At 42.8% G+C, this 26,801-nt stretch overlaps 1 protein-coding gene across 1 annotated transcript; it reads left to right on the top strand.

Annotated features, from left to right (window-relative positions):
• Positions 1–22,068: 22,068 nt before the first annotated feature.
• On the top strand, positions 22,069–23,432 carry LOC147795360 (zinc finger protein 862-like). Its single transcript, XM_087131999.1, has 2 exons — positions 22,069–22,982; positions 23,153–23,432. Exons 1-2 carry the CDS (start codon positions 22,069–22,071, stop codon positions 23,430–23,432), a joined length of 1,194 nt encoding a protein of 397 aa, XP_086988125.1.
• Positions 23,433–26,801: the final 3,369 nt, after the last annotated feature.

Consider the following 26,801-nt stretch of genomic DNA (forward strand, 5'->3'; position numbering starts at 1 on the left):
TCTTCGCCTTTTCTGTGTCATGGAAAATTGAGCTGGAGTCGTTCCTCATTGAGAATCTGGAAGAGTTATCCAGGAGCGGGAGGCGGAAATTTGAAGGTATCGAGGGTGCGGCGTGGAGGGGTCCTGGGCTAGGTCCCTTGGAGAATACAGCCAAGTCTGCGCAGTCCCCGGGCAACTTCCCCCCTTCTAAGATCGATTGGGCGAAGGGGGTGCGGTTCCGTTTGGAGCACGACCATTTCGCCCCAGATGCTGGGGAGGGGGCGGGGCATCGCCAGGAGACATCCTCCCGGCCCCTCACTAGTACACCCATCACCGGCGTCCATAGGGCACCCTCGGGCGGTACCATCGTGGCCAAGAGAATGCTCCTCTCGGAGCATGTCCAGGCAGCTGCCGCGGGGTTGAAGCCTCTGTGTGAGGTAGCTGAAGCTTGTAATACTAGCCATAGTTTAGGGGCACCCTCTTGCGGCACCACGGTGGCTGTGGAAGCGTCCCTCTCAGAGCACGGCCGGGCCGTGGCGGCAGCCGTGGGGGCGGGGCCCCGATACGTATTGAGCTAGCGGACCCGTGACAGGTTTCGGGGTGCCCTCGCACGCCTGGGACATGGCCGGTGTGGCGTACTGCCTGGAGCGCTGCGCGGCCACGGTCATCGGGAGGCAGGGTCAAGACGGGCTAGCTGGAGATAAATAGTGCACCGCTGTTTCCGTCTGTGTTAAACGGGGAACACCGGTTGTGCACATGCGTCAGTTTTTTGACGAGTACGGGCAAGTTGCATAATTCATGAATCTTGACCCATTTTGTAAACACTGCCTAAAAGTCATGATAATACTGTATAAAAACGATTTTGATGAATGTTTTCGACCACTCCGAAACGTTTACACTTTTTACTGGCAAGTGCAACAGGAGAAGCGAACTGAAATGGATTTCTTAAGCACGAAATTTAAGGCTAAACTGAGCTGCTCCGATTTTGTGTTTCTGGCGAGGTAAGATTTACAGATGAAAATTCTATATGACCTAGAGTTTTCCTAGCCTAAAACAACACATAATATCACAAAACAGCTCTTCATCTTACAAAATTTATTTTCTCTTGTGAGTAAACCCCAAGGTTTTCGAGAAATGTGGACTTTACATGGGTGATATTTTCAGCCTGAACCGCCATTTCGGTAGCCCGCGTAAGCCCGGTACCAGTGCCAGACTACATGTACATGTACATGCACGCGCGGGCGATGTGCCCGATACTGCATGCCCGCCTGACTAGAAAAAAATGCGGGTTGACAAGCACTTTAACTCGATATTCTTTGGTAAATTATGACTTCCCAGCAGTGCAAAATGACCTCCACTTTCTGATATATAAACAGGTTGGGTGCAGTATTGTCAAAACTTTTAAATGACTGGTATTTTAAATAACATCCTCAGAGGTTGATAAATGAAATAGTCCTCTTTTCAGATTACATGTACATGTACTTTCAAAAACTACATAACATGTGGATCACTTTTACTTGAAAGGCTTTGAAAGAAAATTTGAAATTGTTTTCTTACACTGAAACCGTTTGTTTTAATTTGTCACTTTTTAATACCTTAAATAAGAAAATAGTTCCGGAACTACATACCAATCAAAAAGGAAAGAACAAAGCTACTCTTGACAAAAGTTTCAAGGATACAAGCATGTCAATTTATTACTTTTAATTGACAGACTATTGGAAAGTGGCTCTTTGATTATGGATCACATACACAATCTCCAGGAATTATGCAGAATATGTACTGAGAGAGTAAATCTATGGAAAATCCATAACAGGCAACCTAAGCCTTGCTCAGAAAATCAAGAGAAGATACAAGCAAAGTATAAAATCAATGTAGAAACCGATGAGCCACATTGCCATCTTTGCAGTTCAAATCTTTATCTTGCAAAGACATTTCCTGTGCCAAATGATTGCCCCCCCCACCCTCCAACAGGCCCCTGCTTTATTTGTTACAAGGTGAACATTTCCAAAAGAGGTGGTCGTCCTTCGAAAGGGAAACATGCTCATCTTATGACTCTTGACAGGGAAGAGGAGAAAGCCAAGGCAACTGTGCAAAGGAACTTCGAGTGTCTTAGGCAAACAACGACTCTGACAATGGGGCAGAATTTTCAGTCAGATGATAGTTCTTTCATTTGCAAGTACTGCTGCAAAATCTTCAACAGACCTACCACAACACAATGTGAGCACATTGTTTGCTTGGAATGCCTGGAAGAGCTGTTTTCCAAATCGTCATCTTCAACGGTTCTTTGCCCAGTATGTAAGAAGCAAATCAGCCTTCTGCATATCCAACCTGCCAAGCACTACTTTGTGAATGTCCTCATGAATGGGAGGGTCAAGTGCAAAAAATGCAACCAAAGCAGTTGGCTCAAAAAAGCAGAAAGACATGACTGCAGTAATCCACAAAGTTCAGCACCTGTTGAAGAGAAGATATAAAGAGATATTCTAAACCATGCAGTAACTTTTGATGTGTAAAGGCATGCATAGCCTTAGCTATATTGTAAGCACGGTTCGCAAATAATAACATAATCTATAAACCAGAAACCGACATATTTATAAATGAACGTACATGTACTGTGCAATGGAGTAAACACACAGGCATATTTGTCGTGTATATGTTTGTCTTTGTCAAACTTGTTAAAAATAATGCTATTTGAAGATAGGTACCTGACGGCATGTACTTTGGAGCAACTCCTTCACGGTGAGGGCGCCCATGAAACCATCACGCACGTAGAGCTCTCGTGGATATTCCTCCAAGATGAAGTGTATCAATGCAGAAATCAGCGTGTCTTTTAATGCCTTGCAAATGCGTATCGTTCGGTTTGCACAGTTCACAGAGCGCAAATACATTGTAAAAAGTCCATTCTTCACGCTGAATGTCAAGCCTAGACTGGCAAAACTCTAGGAGCAATGCTTTTGAGGCTTTTACAACGGTCAAAAATCCTGTAATGTCGATCAATCACAAACAGACGTTAACTTTTAGACACTCTTCTCACGCGTATCCGGCAACCAAAATGGCCGAACGTACTGACAATTAAAAGGCCAATTTTGTGTTTTTTTTTTAATAAGCCGTATTCTATAAATATTCATTAACACAGTGCCTCTCAAAAAGGATTTAATTAAGAAGATCGTTTCAGCTCATTAATATTCATAGTACTTTTTACGACAAGAGGGTGCACTTAAATGGCGCAAATCTTGCGCATGCGCACAACCGCTTTTCCCTGCCAAAACAGCGGTGAGTGAGATGCGGACGCCCCCGTGCGGCAAAACTGCGACGGGTGGCGCGACTAGGGTGGATCCCCGTGCGGGGATCCACACGCAACTATATGAGGCGGATCTCCTTCAGATCCACGCTCAAACTCCTGAGGCGGATCCCTGTTTGGGGGTTCGCACGCGTCTGTGTGAGGCGGATCCCCCTCGGATCTACACATGGACGCATGGGGCGGGATCCCCACCCGGGGATCCACACGCACCTATACGAGGCGGATCCCCCTCGGATCCGCGCTCAAACTCATGAGGCGGGTCCCCTTCGGGTCCACGCGCAGACGCGCGAGACGTGTCCCCATCCGGGGGTCCGTGCACGCCTTGTCGAGGCGGATCCCCGACCAGGGGTCCACACACGCCTGGTTGAGGCGGATCCCCCCCCCGGATCCGCGGACAGGCAGACGAGGCGGGGCCCCGAGTGGGGGGAGCCGACCAGAAGGATCGAAGACCTGTGCTACTTCCGGACCGATATGACGGAAGCTCGTCCTGGGCGGATTACATTACGCACTTCGAGAGTGTGGCCACCGTCTTTCCATGCCGGTGCGCGGTCGGGGAGAGTCTCTAGAGGAACTGGGGAGGTCCGTCCAATGGTTAGTCCTCTGGAGTTACCCCACATTGCCCACACAGGCGCGTGAAGATCTGGCGGTGGAGGCCTTCCAAAACGCCCTGGGGGACGAACAATTGCAGTGCCATGTCTGGCCACTGAGATGGAGGCCTTTTTGGAGTCCCAGGCACATCAGCGGAAGGGTAGGATCGGGGCCAAGGAGGTTCGGGTGGTTGAGGAACCCTCCACAGGTACGCCAGGCAAGGCAGGGGTGGAGATCCACCCTCACCGGGCACCCCCTCGCGGGCCAAGTGCTACGGGTGCCGTGAGTATGAACATTTCCGCCGGGATTGCCCGCGCGGAAAGGGGAAGGGCGGCGCCGTCCAGGGCTGGCTGCCGGCGGAGCCAGTCTTGACGGCGCCGCCGGAGCCGGCCCCTGCGCCTCCGTTGACGGCAGAAACAGGGCCAGCGGCCCGACACAGGGAGACGCCGGTGGCGCCAGCGAACCGGGCCAACTACGCCACCGGCAAGCTGGCCGGCAAGACAGTGCCGGTGCTACTCGACACGGGGGCGGCCGTAAGTCTCTTGTCGGCCAGGGTCTACTACGCACTTACAGGCGCCGACAAACCCAGATTGCAGCCAGCTGGACCGACTCTGCGGATGGCTGATGGTAGCCCGATGCGAGCGCATGGAGTCACCAACTTCAAACTCCGGCTGGGGGACCAGGGTGCCCTCTACAGCTACACCGGGGCGGACATCGGACCCGACGTCATTGTGGGGATAGACTTCCTGGCTAAACACCGCTGCAAGTGGAGGTGGAGCGACAACTCACTTGTGGTTGACGACAAGCTGGTTCCCCTGGAGGGGCCGAGTTGCAAGCCGGTGGTGGCACGGGTCCAGGTAGCCGAGAGCGTGGTAATCCCCGCCGGGTACGAGGTGATCGTGACTGGGAAAGTCTGCCGAGATCGTGCCCGCGGAGTGGGGATGATGTACCCCAGCCTGGCGGCCATAGACCATTGCCAGGTGGCCGTTGCGACGGGCCTCGTGGATACCAGTAGGGGGGCCATGCCGGTGCGAGTATTCAACCTGACGGGAGACCTGGTTACAGTCTATAAGGGGAGTCGTCTGGCCATGTTCGCCCCTATGGAAGAAGGCGCGGTGATCGACCCCGAGGAGAGTTCCCAACAGGCCGGTTCAGAGCCCTGCCCTACAGAAGGTTCCGTGCGGAGCCCCGCAGGCGGTCCAGTGGGCCACGGTTGCCAGGGAGGCTCTTCTCGGAGCTCAGGCGATAGTGTGCCCACCCACCTGCAGGACCTCCTGGACCGGGGAGCGGCCCATCTGTCCCGCGAGGAACGTGAACGGCTGGCAAACCTGCCGGTAGAGTTCCAGGGTGCCTTCATCGGGCCGGACGGCAGGCTCGGCCAAACCGACTGGGTCCACCACCCAATCAACACAGGGATGACGCCACCCATCAGGCAAGCTCCCCGGCGGCTTCCGATCCACAAGCGGTTGGAGGCCCAGAGTCGGGTGGACCAGATGCTGGCGGATGGGGTAATCGAACCGTTGCACAGCCCGTGGTCGTCGCCGGTGGTCCTGGTGCGGAAGAAGGACGGGTCAGTCCGCTTCTGCGGGAACTACCGGCGGGTCAATGCAGCCACCCTGAAAGATGCTCACCCCATCCCTGGAATAGAGGATAACTTAGACGCACTCGAGGGAGCCAGGTGGTTCAGCACCCTGGACTTAGCCAGTGGGTACTGGCAGGGCTGCATGGCAGAGGATGACAAGGAGAAGACGGCTTTCGGGACACAGAGCGGCCTCTACCAGTTCACCGTGATGCCCTTCGGTCTCTGTAATGCTCCGGCCACCTTCAAGCGTCTGAAGGAGTGCGTCCTGCGGGGTCTCCAGTGGCAAGTGGCCGTCGTCTACCTGGATGATAGTTTGGGGGCGGAGCTTTGAGGAGCACTACCAGAAGCTGAAACCCAAGAAATGTGACCTTTTCAAGATGGAGGTGTCCTTCCTTGGCCACTTGGTGTCGGTGGAGGGGGTGCGCACGGACCCTGCTAAGGTTGCAGCGATCCGTGGTTGGCCAAGGCCGACGAACGTGATGCAGGTCCGGAGTTTCCTGGGCCTAGCGTCATATTATCAGCGGTTTATTGCCTGCTTCGCCGAGATTGCCCAGGGAGGTGCTACATCTTGGATACTGATGCCAGCAACTGCACGATCGGGGCCGTTCTCTCCCAGGAGGGGGAGCACGGAGAGCGGGTTGTGGCTTATGGGAGTCGGGTCCTGACCAAGGCGGAGAGGAACTATTGCACGACCCGGAAGGAGCTCCTGGCGGTCGTGCACTTCGTGCACTATTTCAAGCACTACCTGTTGGGAAAACGCTTCTTGTTGAGGACAGACCATGGCTCGCTGCGCCTGGCTCTTCAATTTCAAAGAGCCAGAGGGGCAGACAGCCAGATGGCTGCAGAGGCTGGGGTGCTACGAGTTTGACATAGAACATCGAGCGGGGCGGAACAATTTGCGGCGACACCTGAGGACGGCTTGTCCGGAGCTGTTCGCCGCCCGGCCCTATACCTGTGAGCGGGGGTGTGGTCGCTGTTTCTACCGCGACCACGTCGTCGTCAGCCAGGTCAGGGAAGAGGATCCTGACGTCCTGGAGGTCTTCGCCAGTAACGGGGAGTTGGAGGGTGACGAGTTCCCCAAGGAGCAGCCACCCCCCCGCCTGCCCACCAGAGTCCACCCCCAGGAGCAGCGAGGCAATGCCGGGGGGCGACGCAGCGACCGCGTCCCCCCCACACTGGACCCCTGGATCCCCCCCATGGTAGAGGAGAAGACCCTTGGAACCCACCAGACTTGTACTTGTTGCTTGGTTTCACTCTTTGTAAGCTGCGCAGGGGCGACTGGGATGGCCTCGGGCTGGCCCGCCGGGTTGCCCCGCCTCGTTCGGGGACAAACAAGAGTCTTCGGAGGGGTGGTGTAGCGCCAGCGGGTCCGACTGGTGGGGGTGCCAGCTCAGACCCGCATGGAGTTGGCTGGCTGCCTGTGCTGGTTGCGAACGGCCTGCGGTTTTCCCGCCTCGCACCTCCCCATCCCTGCCGTCAGGTGCCACGTTGGATTTGAGCTAAAAAGACGGTTTATTGTGGACGAGAGATTAAAGCAGATTTCCTGACAAAAATAGCAAGTTGCAGCCGAGTATCATTCTTTACAGCGTCGAACCCTGTTCAGCGGGACACGCTACAATATAATCCAAATATTATACTTACCGCGGAAAAGGCATAGATTAGATTTTTAAACATTTGTCCCTTTTGGCGTTCCATACAATGCAATCTGCTCTCGGCAGCACATGGTTGGCATTTTGTCAAGTCCCGAGTCTAGCATATACACTCTGCGCCGTCCATGTCGCTGGCAGATATTGGGCGTCCACACACACACACCTGTACACAGTATCATATGCACAGCTCTGTGCAAAATGGGATTTCCAAGTTGGCAATTTAAATTTTAAGGGGTTTTTTGTCTGCGGCGCTTCACGTGTGTGAAAAAGTACACCAGTTATGCATTTCATGCAGCTGACTCCAATGTTTTACTTGTCATCTCATGCACAATTCACGCTTATATCTTGTACGGTTGATTTTTTACCGGATTTTGAAGAATAAAATAAGTTTTTATTGTAACTTCATCAGCCCCAATCTTCACACACGTGTTGAAAGGGTAAAGATGATAATCTACATCAATTTTGAAAAACCATCCCTCTGCAAAACGGCCAAATAGTGCCATTTTCGGACCCAACTGCATCCAAATTACTCAGAATTTGAAGCCAGAGTCTCGGCCAGGGGTTCAGTGCCATATTTCTCCAATTCCTCAATTTCATGGCTCTCAGGACTCTCTAATATAGAATATTTTGAGTGTATAACTTTTATCAATGAGCTCGACGGACATATTTAGGGCCTGTTTGCGAGGGTGCACCCATAATGGAAGGTCAACGGGAATGCAGTGCGCCCATTAGCTGACGCTTGCCCCCATTAGAAATCGGCTGGCAGATTTTCACTGCGTGAGGGCAGCTTTCCCAGGACCACAACATGAATCTCCCAAAAGGTGACTTTTGGAGATTCAAATTTGTTTACATACTTTCACTGATTACTAATCAACAGGGACATTTCTCTATACCAGTTATGCTTTCAGATAAAAATCACAAAATATTTTCGAGGGATTACTAAAGTATGACCCCACCTTTAATGGATCAACAAGTACATCATGATTACCCATACTTTTAAAGGAAATTTAAAGACAAAGATTGTGACAAAGATTGTGTGGATTTAATCATTAAATTTTAAGCTATCCCAGGACTCTTATCACCCCATGAATAAAGGGTCCAAAGTGGGACATAGAGGACAAGATTTGAGAACTGTTTTTATGCCTTATGGTAAGTTCTTTACGTTCCATAACACATGCAGTATAGGGAGTGCATTTTGGATTTTCGATAGAAAAGTGTTATTACAGAACTCCCTGTAATGCATGTCAATTGAGAACAATGAATAGTGAGTACTTTTAAGTTGTAGCAAAAACAAAATCACACATTTCAGAACCAAGTAAACTTAAATCCAGAGTTTTTTAATCCCACTTACCATAATGAACAATCTATAACTACATGCTAAATATTTAACCCCAAAATAAGAAAAATATATGTATTGCTATTTTTCTTCAGGGAGTAACCACAAATCATAAACTTAGTAAAAAGACCTACGTGGCCTCATAGTTAAGTAAACAATCCTTTAATTTAAAGTGTATCCATTTTTACTTGTAACATAACTGAGTGGCCTTAAAATTGACCTACTTACATTTGGGCTATCATGTTATTAACTAAATGATAAATAAAATGACTTTGACAAGGACAGTTTAAGATTGCAGTATATGGGAATTAAGGCAGAAATGCTGGTTATAGTGGCACAAAGCATAAAGCACATTTTTGTTGTGAAAAATGAATTACAAAGCATTTCTTTTCCACTATTTACTTCTGTAAATAAAGAAAGAACAAAATCATTTGCTAAATTATTCATGAAACAAGAATGAAGTCCAAAATAGCACAAACACTCAGCCAAACCCACGTCTAAGCCCACAAGTTTAATTTTGCATATTAAAAGCACAAGAGTTGTCGTTTCAGCCATGGTGACCTTTACTACCGACCTTCCAGGCTTAAATGCAATAAGCTTGTTGGATGAAGGAAACAGGTTCTGCACAAAATTTTTCTCAAGTTACTGCACTGACAAGATTACTATAGTTTAAAGGAACCAGGCAATAGAAATATTTTCATGAATTTTATTGAAAACCCTTGAAATTGCACATTTGGGTTTCAATTAACCTCATTTTTAAATTTTGTTTTGCAATTTTACCCCTTGTTTTGATGCCTTTTTGGTTTTTCTGCTAATGCTATTTGCAGATTCACGAACAAAACTGTGATGTCATCAGGGGCACTGAATCTTATTGGTGCACTGATTTGTACACAGAAAATCTCTAGATTTTTTTTACCACTGCTATGGCAGATTTCATTTTCTTTGGCAATTTATTGCTAAGTATATGGCAATAATCCAGCAAAAGCCTTTTTTACAGAAATGTTCCCAGATAGCAAATTTTTGGTTCACAATTTGAACCTGAAAACATGCAACCTGAACCATGTCTTCCCGGATTCACATCAAAGCAAAAGCACCCTCACTTGCCAGAAATGCTTGGTCATGTTTAAAAAAGTGCACCGTTCAATTCACGTAATTAAAAAAAGATGTCATTCTTCATACATTAAAGAAGAGTACAGAGATACACAAAAGGTGATTCTAATAAAAATTCATTTCCTGGGTCCTTCAGGTAAAGTGACTTTGACCATCGACGTTCAGATCCAAATGCAACAGGCCTCCTAGTATCATCAAGAGCAAGCCACATACTAGAAGAGAAATTCAAATGCTAAGTATTTCTCAAGTCATCACACTGACAACCTTTCTATTTGACCTTGACCTTTGGGCCTAAAATGTGATCAGTTTTCTTGGATCACCAAGAGTAATCCATAAACCAAACTTGAAGTTCTTACGGAAAGATATTCTCAATTTACACTGACAAGAATATTGTGGACACACACCCATGGATGGACAAGGCAGAAATAGTATGCCCCTTTATAAAGTTCACTGGTAAGGCATAAAAATCATTTCAATTTAACATAATTGATAACATCCAACTGTTCCACAAAGGAAAGGTTTTGAAAAGTAGCAAAAAGACAATGACTGAATACAACCAGTAAACATGGATTCCCGACAGGGTCCTTTTGTGGTGCCCCCCAGTTGATTTTGGAGGAGGCAAATTCAGTGTTGGGAAAAAATATCTTGAAGTTTTTAGACAAAATATAGACACAAATATAGGCTCCCAACTTCTTTTTTTATGATGACTGCCTCAAACAAAGAATATTTTCTTGCCCCTGCTTCATTTTGTAAAAGATCCTGTTGTCAACAGTTCTCTGAAAGTTTACTTTTTGAAACCTAAAATACAATACATTAGTTTGCCATTTTTTACCTGAGTGGACATCTTTGCTCATGAACAAGAACTGACATAGATGATGGAAATATTCTAGGCTGAGTGAATTGATTGCCAGATTTCATCCACTTACTGTACCTAAATCTCGAATGAACTTAACAAAAAGCCAGTTCCCCATGCTCTTCAATTTTCCGGTGAAATACATGTTTACTCTTTTCAGTCCACCCAAAAAGAACCTGCATTACTGAAATCAAGCTCCTTCTCGACAAGAATCTGGTTCTAACTCCAATGCCTTTTACTTCCAAAATGCAGACATTCATGTAATTTCATCATCATATTACTGTCCTTGGAAATAATTGAAAAATTGTTTTACTTTTTGGAAATATTTCTATTAGCATTTTTTTGTGCAGTCCCTAATTATCTGTTATTTAACCTACTTACCGTTTTTTAAAAAGTTCCCCCAGTTATTTTAACATCTAAATCACAAGCAATTGAAATATCTTTTCAATTCAATGCTAATAAATGAAATTCATTGATGTTTCTCGAAATCAATATTTGGTATCGAGTTTCATGCTGTGTGGGGCACAAATTCAAATAATGTGGCATTTATTTCAAGAAATGTAAAAAAATATGACAGCATGTATTAGTATGAAAATAGAACAGATTGACATCAGATTTACTATACACTGTATGGTTTATGTTTTATTTTTCCTTTGGCAGTATCTGCTGCAATTCCTGGTTTCGTACCACTTTATACTTTATGAGTTTAGAATATTCCTTCAGTAGCTTTTTCCAGTAACATGTTACATCCTCCATATGAAGGTGATTCCATATGAAGTCCCGTCCTCTGTAACAAAAGAACCACAGAAAAAATTACAAGAATCATTTTCTAATTTGTGATCTAGAAAGTTGCTTCGGTGTACAGCCGAAGCAGCTATTGCTTTTGTAGAAGTTTTCTTTGAAGACCTTCTTCTTCTTGGCTTTTTCGGAATTTTGCAAAAAAGGCATTCTTTTTGTCAAGGGTTTTTTTAGCTGTTTCCGCAAGAGCCGGCAAAGCTTTTGTTTTCGTTAAAGTTTTTTTTACTTTTTCGCAATTTTGCGAAAAAGGCATTCTTTTTGTTCTTTTTTTGCTTCTTCTTCTGCTCAAAAGCCCATTTGAGCAACTTTCGATCTTCATCAAACTTATACCAAGGAAAAACCCTTATGCACAGATGGTCCTAGAAAGATGACGTCATGATGATGTCATCAAGCGACTTATTATCGATTTTTCAATATTTATTTTAGCCCACTGACTTTGTTCATGTTTTCGAGGCACCATTTCCGTACCTTAGTAATTGTTTATCGTCATCAAACTTACAGCAAGCACTAACTATAAAGCGAATATAATTCTGAAATATTTACGTCATGATGACATCATTAAGTGATTTATTATTAAATTTTGAATATTTAAATATTCTGTTAAATATATAAAAATCCATATAAAATAAACTGTGGCCTCCCGCAATATCCTGTTTACGGCAAGTGCCAGGATAAAATGTGGTCTTCAATTCATCTTGTGTGGGTCAAATCACGTGACCCTTCCTTCCGGTTGTTTAAAAGTGGTAATAGGTATCAAGTTTTTGTGTTTGTCTGTTGGGTCAAAGTATTCTTCAAATCATCCACTGATGACGTCACCTAGTTGTAGAGCGCCCTCTAGCGACAGGTTGAAAATTCTGAAAAATGAATTTTGAATGGATGTCTGTGGTGAAGTTTGTCTGAATCACCTGAAAATCGATGTAGATGACCATCTTGACCCAATCAATATGTGTGTGAAGTTTGGGGCTGATAACGTCATCAGGAAAACAAAGTTACAATAAAAACTTCTTTTATTCTCCAAAATTCGGTAAAATATCAACTCTAAGAGATATAAGCGTGAATTGTGCATAAGATGACAGCTTAAAAATTGGAGTCAGCTGCGTGAAGTGCGTAACTGGTGTACTTTTTCACACACGTGAAGCGCCGCCGACAAAACCCCCTAAAATACAAATTGCCAACTCCAAAATCCAATTAGCATGCCATGCATATGCTACTGTGTGTGTGTGGACACCCAATATCTGCCTGCAACATAGATGGCGCGCACAAGTGTCTTATAGAGGAAAAGTGACCTCATGTTATGATGATAATATCATGCGACAAGTCATGGGACTTTAAAGATGCACTCTTTACTGACCCGTATCTCTTGAACTGCAATTTAATAGGGTTGAAACCTTGCATATTACTTCAGGACAAAGTGTTTTAGAGGACTGTTGACCCGATGTGATGATGATGATATCACGTGACATGTCACATGACACTATAGGTACCATCTTTAAACTTCTTTATCTCCTGAAGTACACATCCAATCGTGTTGTAACTTTGCATGTAACTGGAAAACGAAGTATTTTACAGCAATATTGATCTCACGTGATGATGACATCATGTGACAGGTCACGTACAATTAAAAGTTATCCATTGCATGCATGTCTGATCAGAATGGAATGTGCAACCTTTAAAAGACATTGTTCTTTTTAAATTATAGTTGCATCAAGGATGGACTCAAATGGTGATATGATACAGTTAAAATGATGTCATCATGACACCAATGAATTTATTAATGATTTTTGGGTTTTGTTTCAAATTGACTTTCTACACAGATATATAGCCAATATATTTTGGCAACTCAGCTGTATTCCATGAAACTGTAATATTATCATATCAGAGCTATTTTTTACAAACATTCTTCTTTTATAATACGATTTCACTAAAACAGCCAAATCTGAAACAGCCTGTGTTTGTTCACAAACACAACCTCTATTTTTTTTTCTTTTTAGCTGTTTCGGCAAGACCTTTGGACAATCATCCAAGGATGGTCTTCAAAGAAATTTGTGATGATAACGTCATCACGTGATTTCTTTTTGAATTTTGAATATTTAATTTTTCCCATTGACTTTCTACACGTTTTCAAGGCATAATTTTAAATCCTTTGCAATGTTTGATCGTTATCAAAGTTACAGCCAACAAATGTTTAAAATCTCTAACGTGTGCACTTTCCCCGATAACAATAATGTTGTGAATTGTATTTTCTGTTGTACATGTTTGATTGTTTTGAAACCTGGCAGATAGTTAGAAAGGAAAGGTTTTTAAATGGAGATTGACCTCAGTTGATGACAATATCGTCAGCAAACGAGTCACGTGACATTTAAGTTTGATCCTTTCAAGTACTATATTTTCTGAAGTACATGTCCAATTGGGTTCAAATCTAGCATATATCTTTAAAGGGAAGTGATTTAGATGATTATTGACCTTATATGATGATGACATCATCAGGTGACAAGTCACGTGAAGGTGCACTCTTCTAAGCATTATATCTTGAAGTACATGTCGGATTGGGTTAAAACCTTGTTGATATCTTTGAAAGGAAGCGCTTTAGGAAAAAATTGACCTGATGTGATGAAGACGTCATCTTGTGATAAGTCACGTGATATTAAAGGTGCTCTCCTCAACACACGCTATCTCCTGAAGAACTTATCCGATTCGGTCCAAACCTTCCAGATATCTTAGAAGGCGAGTACTTTAGACAAAAATTGACTTGATGTTAAGATGGTTTCGTTGTGACAAGTCATGTGACATTAAAGGTGCACTATTTAAAATACCATATCTTGTGAAATACATGTCCAATTGGGTTCAAACCTCCCTGATATCTTGGAAAAGAAAAGATTTAGATGATTAATGATCTCATTTGAGTCCTATGACCTTAAAATTCACTGTTTAAGGCCCTCTATCTCCTTAAATAAAAATCTCATCGAGTTGAAACTTTGCAGATAACAAGAAAAGGAAGTGTTTTAGCCCAAGATTTACCTCACGTGATGATGACGTCATCAGACGAGGAGTTAAATTACATAGTACATGTACATGCACTTTTTAAAGCATGCAATTTCCTGAAGTCATTTGCCTGATTGGGTTGAAACCTTGGACCCGAATGGTCATGACGTGAAATAATTACACGCTCAGGTTTGTGCAGTAGGTTCGTTGTTCAAATTAACAAAGGAATGTGAAAAAACCCCCTGTTCTGTTGGCAAACAGACAGATGACCTCTAGTTTCTTCTTTGTCTTCTGATGACCCAAATCCCCTTTGTTTTGTACACGTTTCTTCGACCACACACTTTAGTCCTTTAGCAACTTTGGATCTTCATCAAACTTACATCAATGAAGGACCCTTGTGTAAAAATGTGCACAGAGCAATGACGTCATGATGACGTCATCAAGTGATTTATTATTGATTTTTCAATATTTATTTCAGCCCATTGACTTTGTACACATTTTCATGACACCATTTTGGTGATTTGGCCATCTTCAATTGTGACCAAAGTTACAGCCAACAAATACCCTGATACAAAAAACACGTCCAAATGTATGACGTCATGATGACCTCATCAACTGATTTTTTTTAATTTTTCACTATTTATTTCAGCCCCATTGACTTTGTACATGTTTTTGGAGGCACAATTTGGGTACTTGGCGATATTCAACTGTCATCATAGTTACAGCTAGCAAAGACCTTGATGCAAGTTATAAAATATTTAATATAAAATGAATGACGTCATCACCTTATTTTGTATTGATTTTTGAATACTTTATTTTTCCCCATAGGTTTTGAACACATTTTTCAACAGGCACACTTCGGGACGCTGGTCAATCTAACTGATTTCATGTTTGTGCACACTCCTACTCCACCACGTAAAAAGGGTCCCAGAACATGTGCGTCGCCATGACATCATCAGCGGTCATGTGAGTTGAGATTAAAAGTGCAGTTTTCCCCATAGGGATTGTACATGTTTTTACAATACACTATTTTTGAGCATAATGAGTGAGTAGTCTTCAACTTCGACTGAGAATTACTACCAGAACAAAAAGGAAATCTGACTAAATTTTCCCTTCCATTCGATTCCTAATATACCCAAGAGTCAGAACATCAAATAATATTTCATAATTTTTCTGCAGTTTAGACGCAAATCACAACATGAACTTAAAAGAGCAGTTTTTCTGCACATGTGTTTACAGCCCTTTGACTCTATATGCCTTTTCAAGCCACCGTTTTAGTAACTTAGCGATCTTCAATAGTCATCAAAATTACAGCAAACAAAACTGTCATACAATAATGATATCAACATTATGAAGTCGTGATGACGTCATCACCTATTTCTTTGTTTTTTAATGTTTAATTTTCCCCGTATGTTTTGTACACATTTTTCTACTTAACACCAGTGAATAAGTGGTCCTTAACTTAAGCTCAAGATAACTATGAGAATGAAAGAGAAATTGTGTGCTTTACGCTCTGTTATTTGGTTTGAAATATACCTGGAAGTCAGAATATCAAGTAATACTTCATAAAAATGTTTCAGTTTAAGCGCAAATCACAAGACTTGAATTTAAAGGTGCAGCTTTTCTGCACTGGGTTTTTGAGCTCCTTGACTTTGTACACACGTTCAAGCCACCGCTTTCATAACTTAGCGATCTTCAATAGCCATCAAAATTACAGCAAAGACAGTTATGCAATAATGATGCCAAAATTATGAAGTTGTCATGATGTCACCACCTATTTGTTATTGATTTTTAAATGTTTAATTTTCCTCATAGGTTTTGTACACGTTTTCTACGACACAGTATTATGGAGCTTAATGAGTGAGTAGTCCTCAACTTCAACCGAGAATTACTACCAGAACGAAAGAGAAATCAAACTAAATTTTCCCTTTCTTTTGATAACAAATATAGCCTAGAGTAAAAGTATCAATATGTTAGAAAATGTTTTCAGTTTAAACACAAATCACGAGACATAGGTTTAAAGGAGCAGTTTTTCTGTATGTGTTTCAGCCCATTGAATTTGTACATGTTTTCAGAGCATCATTTTGGTAATTTAGCGATCTTCAATTATCATTAGAGTTATAGCCAACAAAAAACTCTGATCTATAACACCAATTTTATCACGCCACGATGACGTCACATTCTGATTTTCTAAAATTGATTTTTGAATATTTTATATTCCCAATTGGTTTTAAACATGTTTTTTGTTCCACAGCCAGTCTTCAACAATTTTCTCGATCTGATTGACTGTGTATTAAATGTGTACTCTTTAAGTCCCCCAGCTAGAGAGGGTCCAAGAACAACATCGGCATAATGACGTCATATGGTGTCAGCTTACATAACAATAAAGGAGCAAACTTCAAAGCCTTATATCTCCTAAAGGACATGTCCGACGTGGTTGAAACCTTGCAGGTATCTAAAAAAGGAATTGCAATAGACAAAAATTGACCTCATGTGATAATGATGTCATTATCATCATCATCATCATCAATGACGTATACATCCCACCGGAGTCATTATACTAAGAATTAAGAACTGTTAAACCATCTTGTGGAAACTGTAGATTATGTGCAGTCACACAAATCCCAAGCTGGTTTTATGATTTTAGGGGATTTTAACCAGACTGATATCAAAGCTCTATGCCTGGGCAATGCACTGAGGCAGATTGTCACAAAGCAAACAAGGGGCAATGTAGTTTTGGATTATATTGTCACCAATATCCATGAACTTTACTTCGCTCCTGAAGTTAAGGCCCCTGTTGGCTATAGTGATCATAACTGCATCAGCATAGTGCCCAGGCAAACCAAGCTGCCTCATGTTGTCCGAACTCTCACAGTACAACCTTTGACTCATTCAAAAATTAACCAGTTTGGTTGATGGGTCCAAGACCAGACATGGGATGAGGTTCACGGAGCAGATGTAATGCAGTCCAAGGTTGATGCATTTATAAAATCCTTAATAATGGCATTGATCTGGCTTTCCATTGCAAAACGGTGCGACTGCATCCAAGGGACAAACCCTGGATGACAGATAAAGTCAAGGGTCTCATTCAGATGTACAAAAAGATGTTTGCTGCTGGTGATTTACAGCTAAGGTGGAAATTGAAAAACCAGGTCAAAATGAGATAAAGAAAGCCAAATCATCTTACAGTGTCAACAGAGTAAGATGATTACACAAGGTAGCACTGGGGAAATGGCATAGAAATCAGATCACTTACCAACATTAATAAGATTGATACTACATTGTACCATCCACATATCAGGAATTGAACCAAATGACCATGGTGCTGTTGCTGATGCAATTAACTAACATTTGGCCAGCTTTTCATGAGAGTAGTTAGAAAACGGTGTGTTCAAGACCAGGCCCCCTTTTCCCACTTCCCAGACCAGAGGGGAATTCCCAAACCACCACGTGACCTTTGACCTCCAAAGCCAAAAAGGGAATTCCCCCACCACCACTTGGCCCATAACTCACACGGGGGCTTCCCCTCGGCTTCCCATGGCTCTCCACCCAAACGTTTACACATAAAATCATAAACCTCAAGCTAAAATTATATACCGCTGGGTAAAAGTATTAAAAATCATAACCTGGCAAAACCCAAGATTTAAACTGAAATTGTCTTAAACAAATTGACTATATATAAAAAAGTAAAAAAAAGGAAAAACGATTGTAATTCCTTATAATAAATAGAGACATGAATAGAGAAACTAAACCGCACAGTCATCTTTTCTTATCAAACTTTAGATGATTTAAAAAATCATTTTTAGATAACTTTGTCAAACAATGTAACATTTTATTACCACCACCCAAATGCAAGCGACACAAGAAGCCTGAGCTCGTACAAGCGATTCAAGAGAGCTAGCAGCAATTTAAAAATCTCACGCGCCAATCGTATTACAAACTCTGAAAAATAGCTCGAGACAACGATTTATCATTTACACCAACAGGGACAAATGGCAGAACGTAAAGATCTAATTACTGCGATTAAATCATATATCAATCTGAGAGCGCTTGAAGAGGTTGACATTCGAAAAATTAGACGCTTTCAAGGCAGTTTTAAAAATTGGGAACTAATTCCTAATTTCTTTGCAGATAATTTAATTCAATTTTTGAATTTTAGAAAAAGCATATTCAAGACAAAGCATTAGCCGAGTTTAAAGAAATTGGTTCTTACAAGTTACAAACAGTCATTAAGGTTGAATTCAAACTTGAAAAGCCAGGCGCCGAAACACAATTTGGTATATTCCCATTTCCGAGTGAAAATAACATGCTTTTTTCTGAACAACAAGTCAAAAATGCGTTAAACCAACCAATTTCCAAGCACAAAGAGGACGTTGAAGCTCGTGAGCTCAAGGGATCTGGTTGGGTCGTTTTCCAAGTTGTCGCGTTTTATATCAAAGTGGTAAAGTATAACCCAGTAGGAGCGACTTACATTCCACTTCCAAAATATTTGGCAGACAAGAAAGCAATAATTAACGTTCAAAACAAAGAAGATCAACAGTGCATTTGCTGGTAGTTGAGAGTGGCTTTAAAATTACATTCAGACCACGTAAACCACCAGCTGGAAACTAATCTAAATTATAAGATACACAATGATAGAACTTCGACATATTCAACAAACGATGGTTTAAATTTCACAAAAGTAGACTTTCCCACACCCATTTCGCAGATTCCACGATTCGTATTGCAAAATAACTTGGCAATTAACGTATTTGGTTATGCTGGGAAAGAAGGCATTTACATACTTTATAAAACTAAACGCGCAGAAGGACCCATTAATTTATTTTCTTTTACTAAAGGTGAAACGAGTCATTATTGCTGGGTCAAGAACTTTTCTCGGTTAATGTGCGATGCTACTAAACACAACGACAAATTACACTGGTGTTTCAAATGCCTATCCAATTTTCAATTGGAATAAAAATCAATTAAACACCAAGAAGATTGTCAAGGAATGGACACAGCAGCGTGCAAGAAAGTACTCCCCGAAAAGGGCAAGCATATTTTCATATTTGAAAATTTCAAAACTAAACAAGACGCGCCTTTTGTAATTTACGTGGATTTTGAATCTGTTTTGGAGCGTCTTCCACTAAAATCGTTAAACACAACTAAACCACAAATTCGCAAGCTCTGTGGCTATTCATATGAAGTCGTTAGATGTGACGATAAGTATACGAGTTGCGAAACCTATAGGGGCCAAGACGCAGCAGTTCGTTTTGTGGAATCGCTTTCCATAGAAGCCCAAACAATTAACGAAATATTAAAAAACCCAGAGCCCCTAGCCTGGTCGCACGAGTTGCAGAAAATGTATAAGCAATGCAACACGTGCTGGATCTGTGAAGGGGCAATTATAAAACAAAGGAGTCCCAATGTAAATGCGAAATCCCGGTCAAACCGAAAACAAAAAATCAAAAGAACACTTGTAGAGTCATAAATGAATGTGGTTTTATAGAATACGTTTGTATGAGATGCGGAAAGCCCATTAACAATTTTCGAAAAGTGCGGGATCATTGCCACATTATGGGTAAATATAGAGGTCTAGCGCACGCCAACTGTAATTTAAAGTTAAGAATTGTACCCAATAAAACGCCCATTCCCGTAATTTTACACAACTTGGAGAAATACGACACGCATGTAATTATGCAGGGTGTTTGTGCATTTAACGGCTGTAAAATTAACGTGATTGCAACACGTTTTGTGTGGGCCCAGAGTAAGACGAATATAGGCCATTGACATGGTGTGCATGCCATTGTTTATGGCCCTGCTGGGTTGGGAACATGTGGGCAGCACACCAACACCACGTACTTGGGGTATAGATGGGCCACTGTTCAGTGTAATTAGTTATTTGTTTCGTCGAAAAGCAGCTTTTTCTGTAGTGCTGGGTATATATTTGCTTGGCCGCTTCCCGGCCCTTCAGTTGCATTATGTCTTCCAGCGGCTAGGAAACTTTGATCGCGACTAATGGTTCAGATTTCATGTTGGCATCTGAACATAGTTCAGAAAATGCAGACCTCGATCTTTACCATGGCAACCCTGGCCAATGGCTGCATGCCCTTCCAAAAAACTTACATGTCGCGGCCACCTTGGCCAGCATGCCCTTCCCGTTTGCAGCCGGCTGTATGTGTAATGAGAGTGTACCACGTGTAAGCCAATGCATGCAGTGTGATTCTGAATTGGGGTGAGTTCAACCTTTTGGGCTGCGTTCGAGCGAGCTACTCGTGCTAACCCGAGTGCTATCCCAAGTACCGTCCTCGGGTCAGCGAAAGTATACTCCCCATTGGGTTATCGAGAGTAACCGCGCAAACGCAGCTTTGGATATCATCAGGGCTGCACTGGTGAGCAGCATATTTTGAATGCAAATTTGCACAACTAAGTCGGAAACCATGCGAGCATTGTATTGTGTTAAGATAAAGTTTTGACCATTTGCAGATGCCCATCTAAGCCTAGGCCCACATCTCAAAGTAATGCCACTGCACGATTGTATAAAGAAATGCAAAAAGGATGCCAGAAGCTGGAAACCCTGTTTTCCAGAAAAAGGTAGGGATCAAGTATTTATAAACTCGTAAACTCCGGCAAAGTTGGCACTCAGTCTTGACTCGAAAAAAAAAAGGAGTTCGAAATTGCCGACATGTGCTGTTTGTTGACTTACGTGGTGTGCTGCCTTAATACCATCCATATGATTCACTGCACCAGTTTAATTGCTTTGATCTGCCCTGGTATATTTCTATCTCCGTTGTCGATTCAGGTAAGTTTGTCCTCGATTTTGATCATCGCTCCGTATTGAGGACGGCCCATACATGCCATTTGTACTGACATAATGCTAGCATGCACAGCACATGTCATGCACCGGCACGTGCATGTGGGATCTAGGGCCGCGGCCAACGGCAAGTAAAACTTCGTTCAATAGGGCGACCCCCCAAAAGTGACAGAGCGCATGCGCATGCACTAGAGGGGGTACTGGTATTGATGCGAATCATGGGGAAACCCCTTTGTGGTCGCACTCGCGCGCACACAATGTACATGTATGTAGGCCTACTCCACGTGTCACACGCAATACATGTACTTATATACTCTACGTATCGACAATGAAGCTCCGGAATGCGATTGTTTGTTTACAGCCCACTTTATACCGAGGTGTTTTTTTAGTGGTTTTGTGGAAAAGGAACCGAGAAAACATGCCGACTTGAACAAAACAACTGCTTATAAAGGCCCACTAAAAATTATCAATGGGAATTCTAATGGGAAAGGGATACAAAATCTAAGAAGCATTAAAGGGAGGATTAACAGATCTGTACATGGTGAGTCATTTCATATTTTAAAGGGGCCTAAACTGGACAATGACGGGCTCTACATTGGATTATAATATTTTAAAGGGATTCTACATTGGACAATAGCATTTTAGGGGACCATCCCTTTTAAAGGGATAACAGGCTAATAATATTAAAGGGACTCAACATTGAATAACAATGTTTTAAAGGCGTACACAAACAATATTGTTTCAATCAACATTTTAATGTAGATTTGAAGTCAGTTAACATAGTAAAGGGACTCTGTTGTATTTAAATCAGAGGGTGCACATATTGCAGGTTTCTTGAAAAATATACAAGTTATTATTGGATTCAAAGTTTTAGATAGAAATCAAATATTTTCTAGTCCCACATGGTATCAATTATTCTTCATTGGACATATACAAGAAAATCCTTGCAAAGTTGTCTTTTTCAGATCCTTACAAAAGGCGTTGATCATGTTTTCTTCTCTCTTTTGCAAAGGGAATTGCCAAATGTTGAAGACCTGCCAGTGCCACTGTCAATTGTCAGTGAAAAGCCTACCTGCAGCAGTAGCACTCCAATGCCAGCAATGAACCAGGCCAAGGGTAGGAGAAGTAGATGTGATACAGTGAGGGGCTGGAACTTTAAGTGGCTCGCATTTGAAGAGGAGATTGGCTTTGTCAACAAGGTTTGGTGCACCGTATGCAGAAAGTATTCGGAGGAGTTGCATATAAATCCAGGCCAGAAACAGCTGTGTGAGGTCGAGGCCTTTGTAGCTGGTACTACATATGTGAAGAAAGATACGGCAATGGGGCATCAACGGTCAAAATTCCACTTCAGTTGTGAAGACCTTGAGTATGAAGCCTCCAAACACAACAAAGTATCAGTCAAGGAATGCCTCACAACCATAGATGTGTCAACAAAGATGTGCAAACTGTTTGACATCGCATATACAGTGGCAAAACGGGAACTCCCCTTCACAATTCATCCAACATTGGTCAACATGGAGAAGAAACGTGGAGTGCTTCTTTGGGAGACATACATCAATGACAAAGCTTGCAGAGGCTTCATTAACACAATTGGTGAGACCATGGCTGACAACCTGGACACAGACATCCTTTGCAGACACAAGGGACCGCTCTCCTTTTCACTACTCTTTGACGGGAGCGCTTATAAAGCGTTTTCAGAGAAAGAAATTGTGACTGTTAAAGTTATTAATAATGGCTTACCAGAGATGAGATTACTAGGAATTGCAGAACCTGACAACAGTCATGCTGAAGCTATTTACCAATCCATCATCAAGAAGTGCCCGGAACATGGATTGAAACCTGAAGATTCGTTAGTTGAAGCAGCCACTGACGGAGCATCTATCAACCCAGGCCAGTATAATGGCATATTTACAAAGCTCACAAAGACTGGTTCAGAAGACGGATGTCCATGGTTGCTCAAAATTCACTGTCTTCCACATCGTATGGAGTTGGGGTTCAAAGATGCATTCGACAAGTCATATTTCAACCAAATTGATAAAGTATTAGTTGATCTCTACTACACGTTTAAGAGATCTCCCTAGAAATGAAGAGAACTGAAACGACTTGGAACAACACTTGGAGTGCAGGTTATCAAGTTTGCGAGAGGTCATGGAACACGGTGGGTTGAACACACGAAGAATGCAGTACATGCTATGCTCTTGACCACAACTACACGGTTGTTGTGAGTCTCCTTGAAGACATGGCATCAGGGCAACGCAAAGACATCAAGGCTGATGAGCAAGCATATATGAAGGGCTACTTGAAGATCATCAAGTCAACTAAGTTTGTTTTCTGCTTGGCATTCTATGTTGATGTTCTTGATGATCTATCCCAGCTTTCTCTGATATTTCAGTCGAACGAAACACCCATCTTCAAAGTTCGGGCAAGCACAGAGGCAACGTTGAATTCCATCAGAGAGAAATAAACCAAATCAGGCAAGATGCTGCAGCAGGTAATTGGAGAGCTCCGCACAGATAAATTCAAGGGCCCTAATGAGCAAGCAAGCTAACGATCCTAATCACAAGGGCTTCCACAAACTTGCTGCAGATACAATTAGCAATATTGTCAGATGTGTAGATTCACGACTCCGCTCATTTGCAGAAGATGACCTATTTATTGCAGCCGACTTTCTTGACCCAACCAACTACCCTTCCAAAACTGACAAAGACAGCCTCATGGAGTATGGCAATGATCATGTTCAGATCTTGACTGATCATTTCCAACTGCTTCATCTGTAATTAACCACTTCCTGCCGGGGACTCAGGGATTGGAGACGTATGGTTTATATGGGTGGCCGGGGTCTCCGAACTCGGACAAAGGAAACATGGCCCTGTAACAAAAGGCCGTACTCCAAACAAAAGACCAGGCTGCTAGGCATTACCGACATTTTTCACTCTCAAAAGTGGTGATAATCCAGCCTTGTTTTGAAACTGTATACCAGGGCATTGAGAGCGAGCGGATTACCACCAGGGACAAAAGCACTCCACCACCGCAGCGACGAGCCACACAGCACCGCTGCACGCTAATCTGGCCCCTATTGAAAAGAGGTCAGCAGTGCACTAAGCCAGGTTCGTGAACGAAAGACAGTTATATAACACCGCACAATCTGGGCTCTGTTTACAAGGCTGCTGGCCTGGCTGAAATACTCCAGTGTCAATGAAGGCCACCTGTCAACTTAGAGTAGTGCCTTAAGAATACTTGGTGCCGCTATAAATGACCGTTAAATTAAATGATGAATTTTTGAAGGATTTTGAAAACGGAAAAAATGACAGTCATGCCGGCCCAGCATCATCAACATTGAAAAATGCCCCGGTGGTTAATAAAAAATGAACATTACAATTTTATACAGGGAATGCAACACATTACAGCAGTATGATAAATGCCTTTTATTGAAAGGGGATGGCATGGTGTACAAGAACTGAATTGCTTATAGGCCTATTCATGACATGGCTGGTTGTCACAAAAGTAAATCAAAGGTTTCAAAATAATTGGCCTTGGTGCCCCCTCAAGCTGCCCTGGTGCCCTGTTGAAATTTGAGGAAGGCAAGGCCAAAGTGGCCTGCCCTTTTTTTCCCCAAGATCGAAGCCTGATTTAATGTAACTAGTGTCAGCGATTCTAACGGGCAACCACCGTTAGCGAGGCCTGCCAAGAAGGTCAAGACTTCATCCATTCAATGGACGGCTGATGACAACTTCCCCCGCTGACATGGCTTTCAAGGCACAGCGGGTGTTCAAATACAAGAACTGAACATGAACAGCACTCCTCTGGAGATCCTCTAGCAGTTTTTCACCCCAGAGCTGACGTTGCACATTGCCAATGAGACCAACCGCTATGCCGCTGAACACCCAAAAAGTCAACCAGAAGCAAGTCCAAGTCACATGCGAAGCTGGTTTGACACAGCACCAGACGAGATGTCAGTGTTCCTGTCCATGATGGTAGTCGTTGGACTGATTCCAAAACCCGACTTGAAGTCCTACTGGACGAGAGACTCAATACTTCAGACTCCGTTTTTTCCTGATATCATGCCCCCCCGACAGACTTATGGACCTGCTGGCCTATCTGCATTTCATCAATAACAGCCGTGCAGATGCGACTGATTGACTCTACAAGCTCCGCCCGGTGGTAGACGAACTGACCGAGAAGTTCAAGTCCGTCTACATTCCGTCCAGCAAGATTACTACGGATGAGTCCCTTTGGAAATTCAAAGGGCGACTGAAGTTCACGCAGTACAACCCCAAGAAGCGTGCGAGGTTCAGCATCAAGGTGTATCCAGTCTGTCAGAGCACGGGTGTTGCCGCTGGATACACAAGGAACTTCAAGATTTACACCGGTCAAGACCAGACTGCTGGACTAGCAAGTACGAAAATTGTACTTGACTTGAATGCCAATCTTCTTGGCAAAGGGTTTTCCTGGAACACCTGGTTCAGCAGCCCAGAACTGTACCTGAAACTACACGACCAGATGACGAACATCGCCGGGAAGGTAAGACAAAATCGTTAAGACATGCCCAAGGACTTTATGCTCCTTGAAACTTGAGAAAGGTGATGTTGTCCACCGCTCCAGCGACAAAGGCTTGCTTGCCTTGGTCTGGCGAGACAAAAAAGATGTCCGTATGCTGTCCATGATGCATACAGCCGAGATGGCAAACACCGGCAAGCAGAACCATGACGGCATCGCTTTGGAGAAACCCAAGTGTGTACTCGACTACAACAAGGGGATGAAAGGTGTGGACACTGCAGACCAGCTTTCACTGTCGCACTATTCAGTCAGAAAATCAATCAAATGGTATAAGAAACTTTTTTTTTTTTCTTGATGTTGCTCTTGTAAACTCTTATCTTGTGTATAAGGAAATTGGTGGCACTGACAGGTTTTTGACATTTAGACACATGTTGGTGATTGAAATGTTAGAGTTGCTTGCACAAAATTTGCCACTGTATCGATCTAGAGATAGACCAACCGGTCTTCCTGGTCCAGGTAGACTGATAGGAAAACATTTTGCTGTAGAAATTCCTCAAACTGGAAAACAAGCTACATTATACAGACGGTGTGATGTTTGTTCTAGAAATGGCAAACGACAAGAGACTAAAGTGATGTGTGAAATTTGTGAAGTGCCAATTTGCAGTGTTCCTAGTTTCAAGGAATACAACACTTTAATAAATGCTTATTTATACAAAGCTTCCTGTATTCTAAGACATCATAAATGAAATTTTATGATGTTTGTTCTAGAAATGGTAAAAGGAAAGTGACTAAATTGATGTGTGAAATTAGCCAAGTTCCACTTTGTGCTGCTCCTTGTTTCAAGGTTTATCACACTTGAATCAATTGCTTATTTATCTAAAGTTTCCAGTATTCCAAGAAATAGTACATGAGTTTTGAGGCAAAATCTTCAAGGTTTATTATACTTGAATCAATTACTTAATTGTGTACAATTTTGGCAAACTTTTTCGCAAGAATTTTCTCCTGTGTTAAGACATTGTGTAATGCAATTATTCTCCGTTTTCTTTCCCTTTTTGGCCAACTTGTTTATAACAGTTTCCTCTAATTTGAAGACACCATGTAATGCAACTACTCTCTTTTTCTTTCCTTTTTTTGAAGAAAGATAAAGTGATTGTAAATATGAGAAGAGAAAAAATTTGAAATGACATCAAGTCATCAAGAGAAGAAGCAAGGTGAGAAAAATTTGTCTTGTGTTTTTCTTGTGTCTGTTTATTTTATAATTATAGAAGGATTAGTTTGGAAAGACAGACAACTTGCAAAAACAACTTAGAAATGTGCAAGAAAATGATAAGCAAAC

This window comes from Acanthaster planci, unplaced genomic scaffold, assembly GCF_054643075.1.
Source record: "Acanthaster planci isolate LZ-2023a unplaced genomic scaffold, COTS_SCS Contig58, whole genome shotgun sequence".
Classification (NCBI taxonomy): Eukaryota; Metazoa; Echinodermata; class Asteroidea; order Valvatida; family Acanthasteridae; genus Acanthaster; species Acanthaster planci.

Excerpts from the sequence above, each read along its gene's own strand:
- LOC147795360 (XM_087131999.1), top strand. The coding sequence starts at position 22,069 with ATGAACCAGGCCAAGGGTAGGAGAAGTAGATGTGATACAGTGAGGGGC. Across the intron at positions 22,983-23,152 it reads TTCAAAGATGCATTCGACAA|TACATGCTATGCTCTTGACC; the intron begins GTCATATTTCAA and ends CGAAGAATGCAG.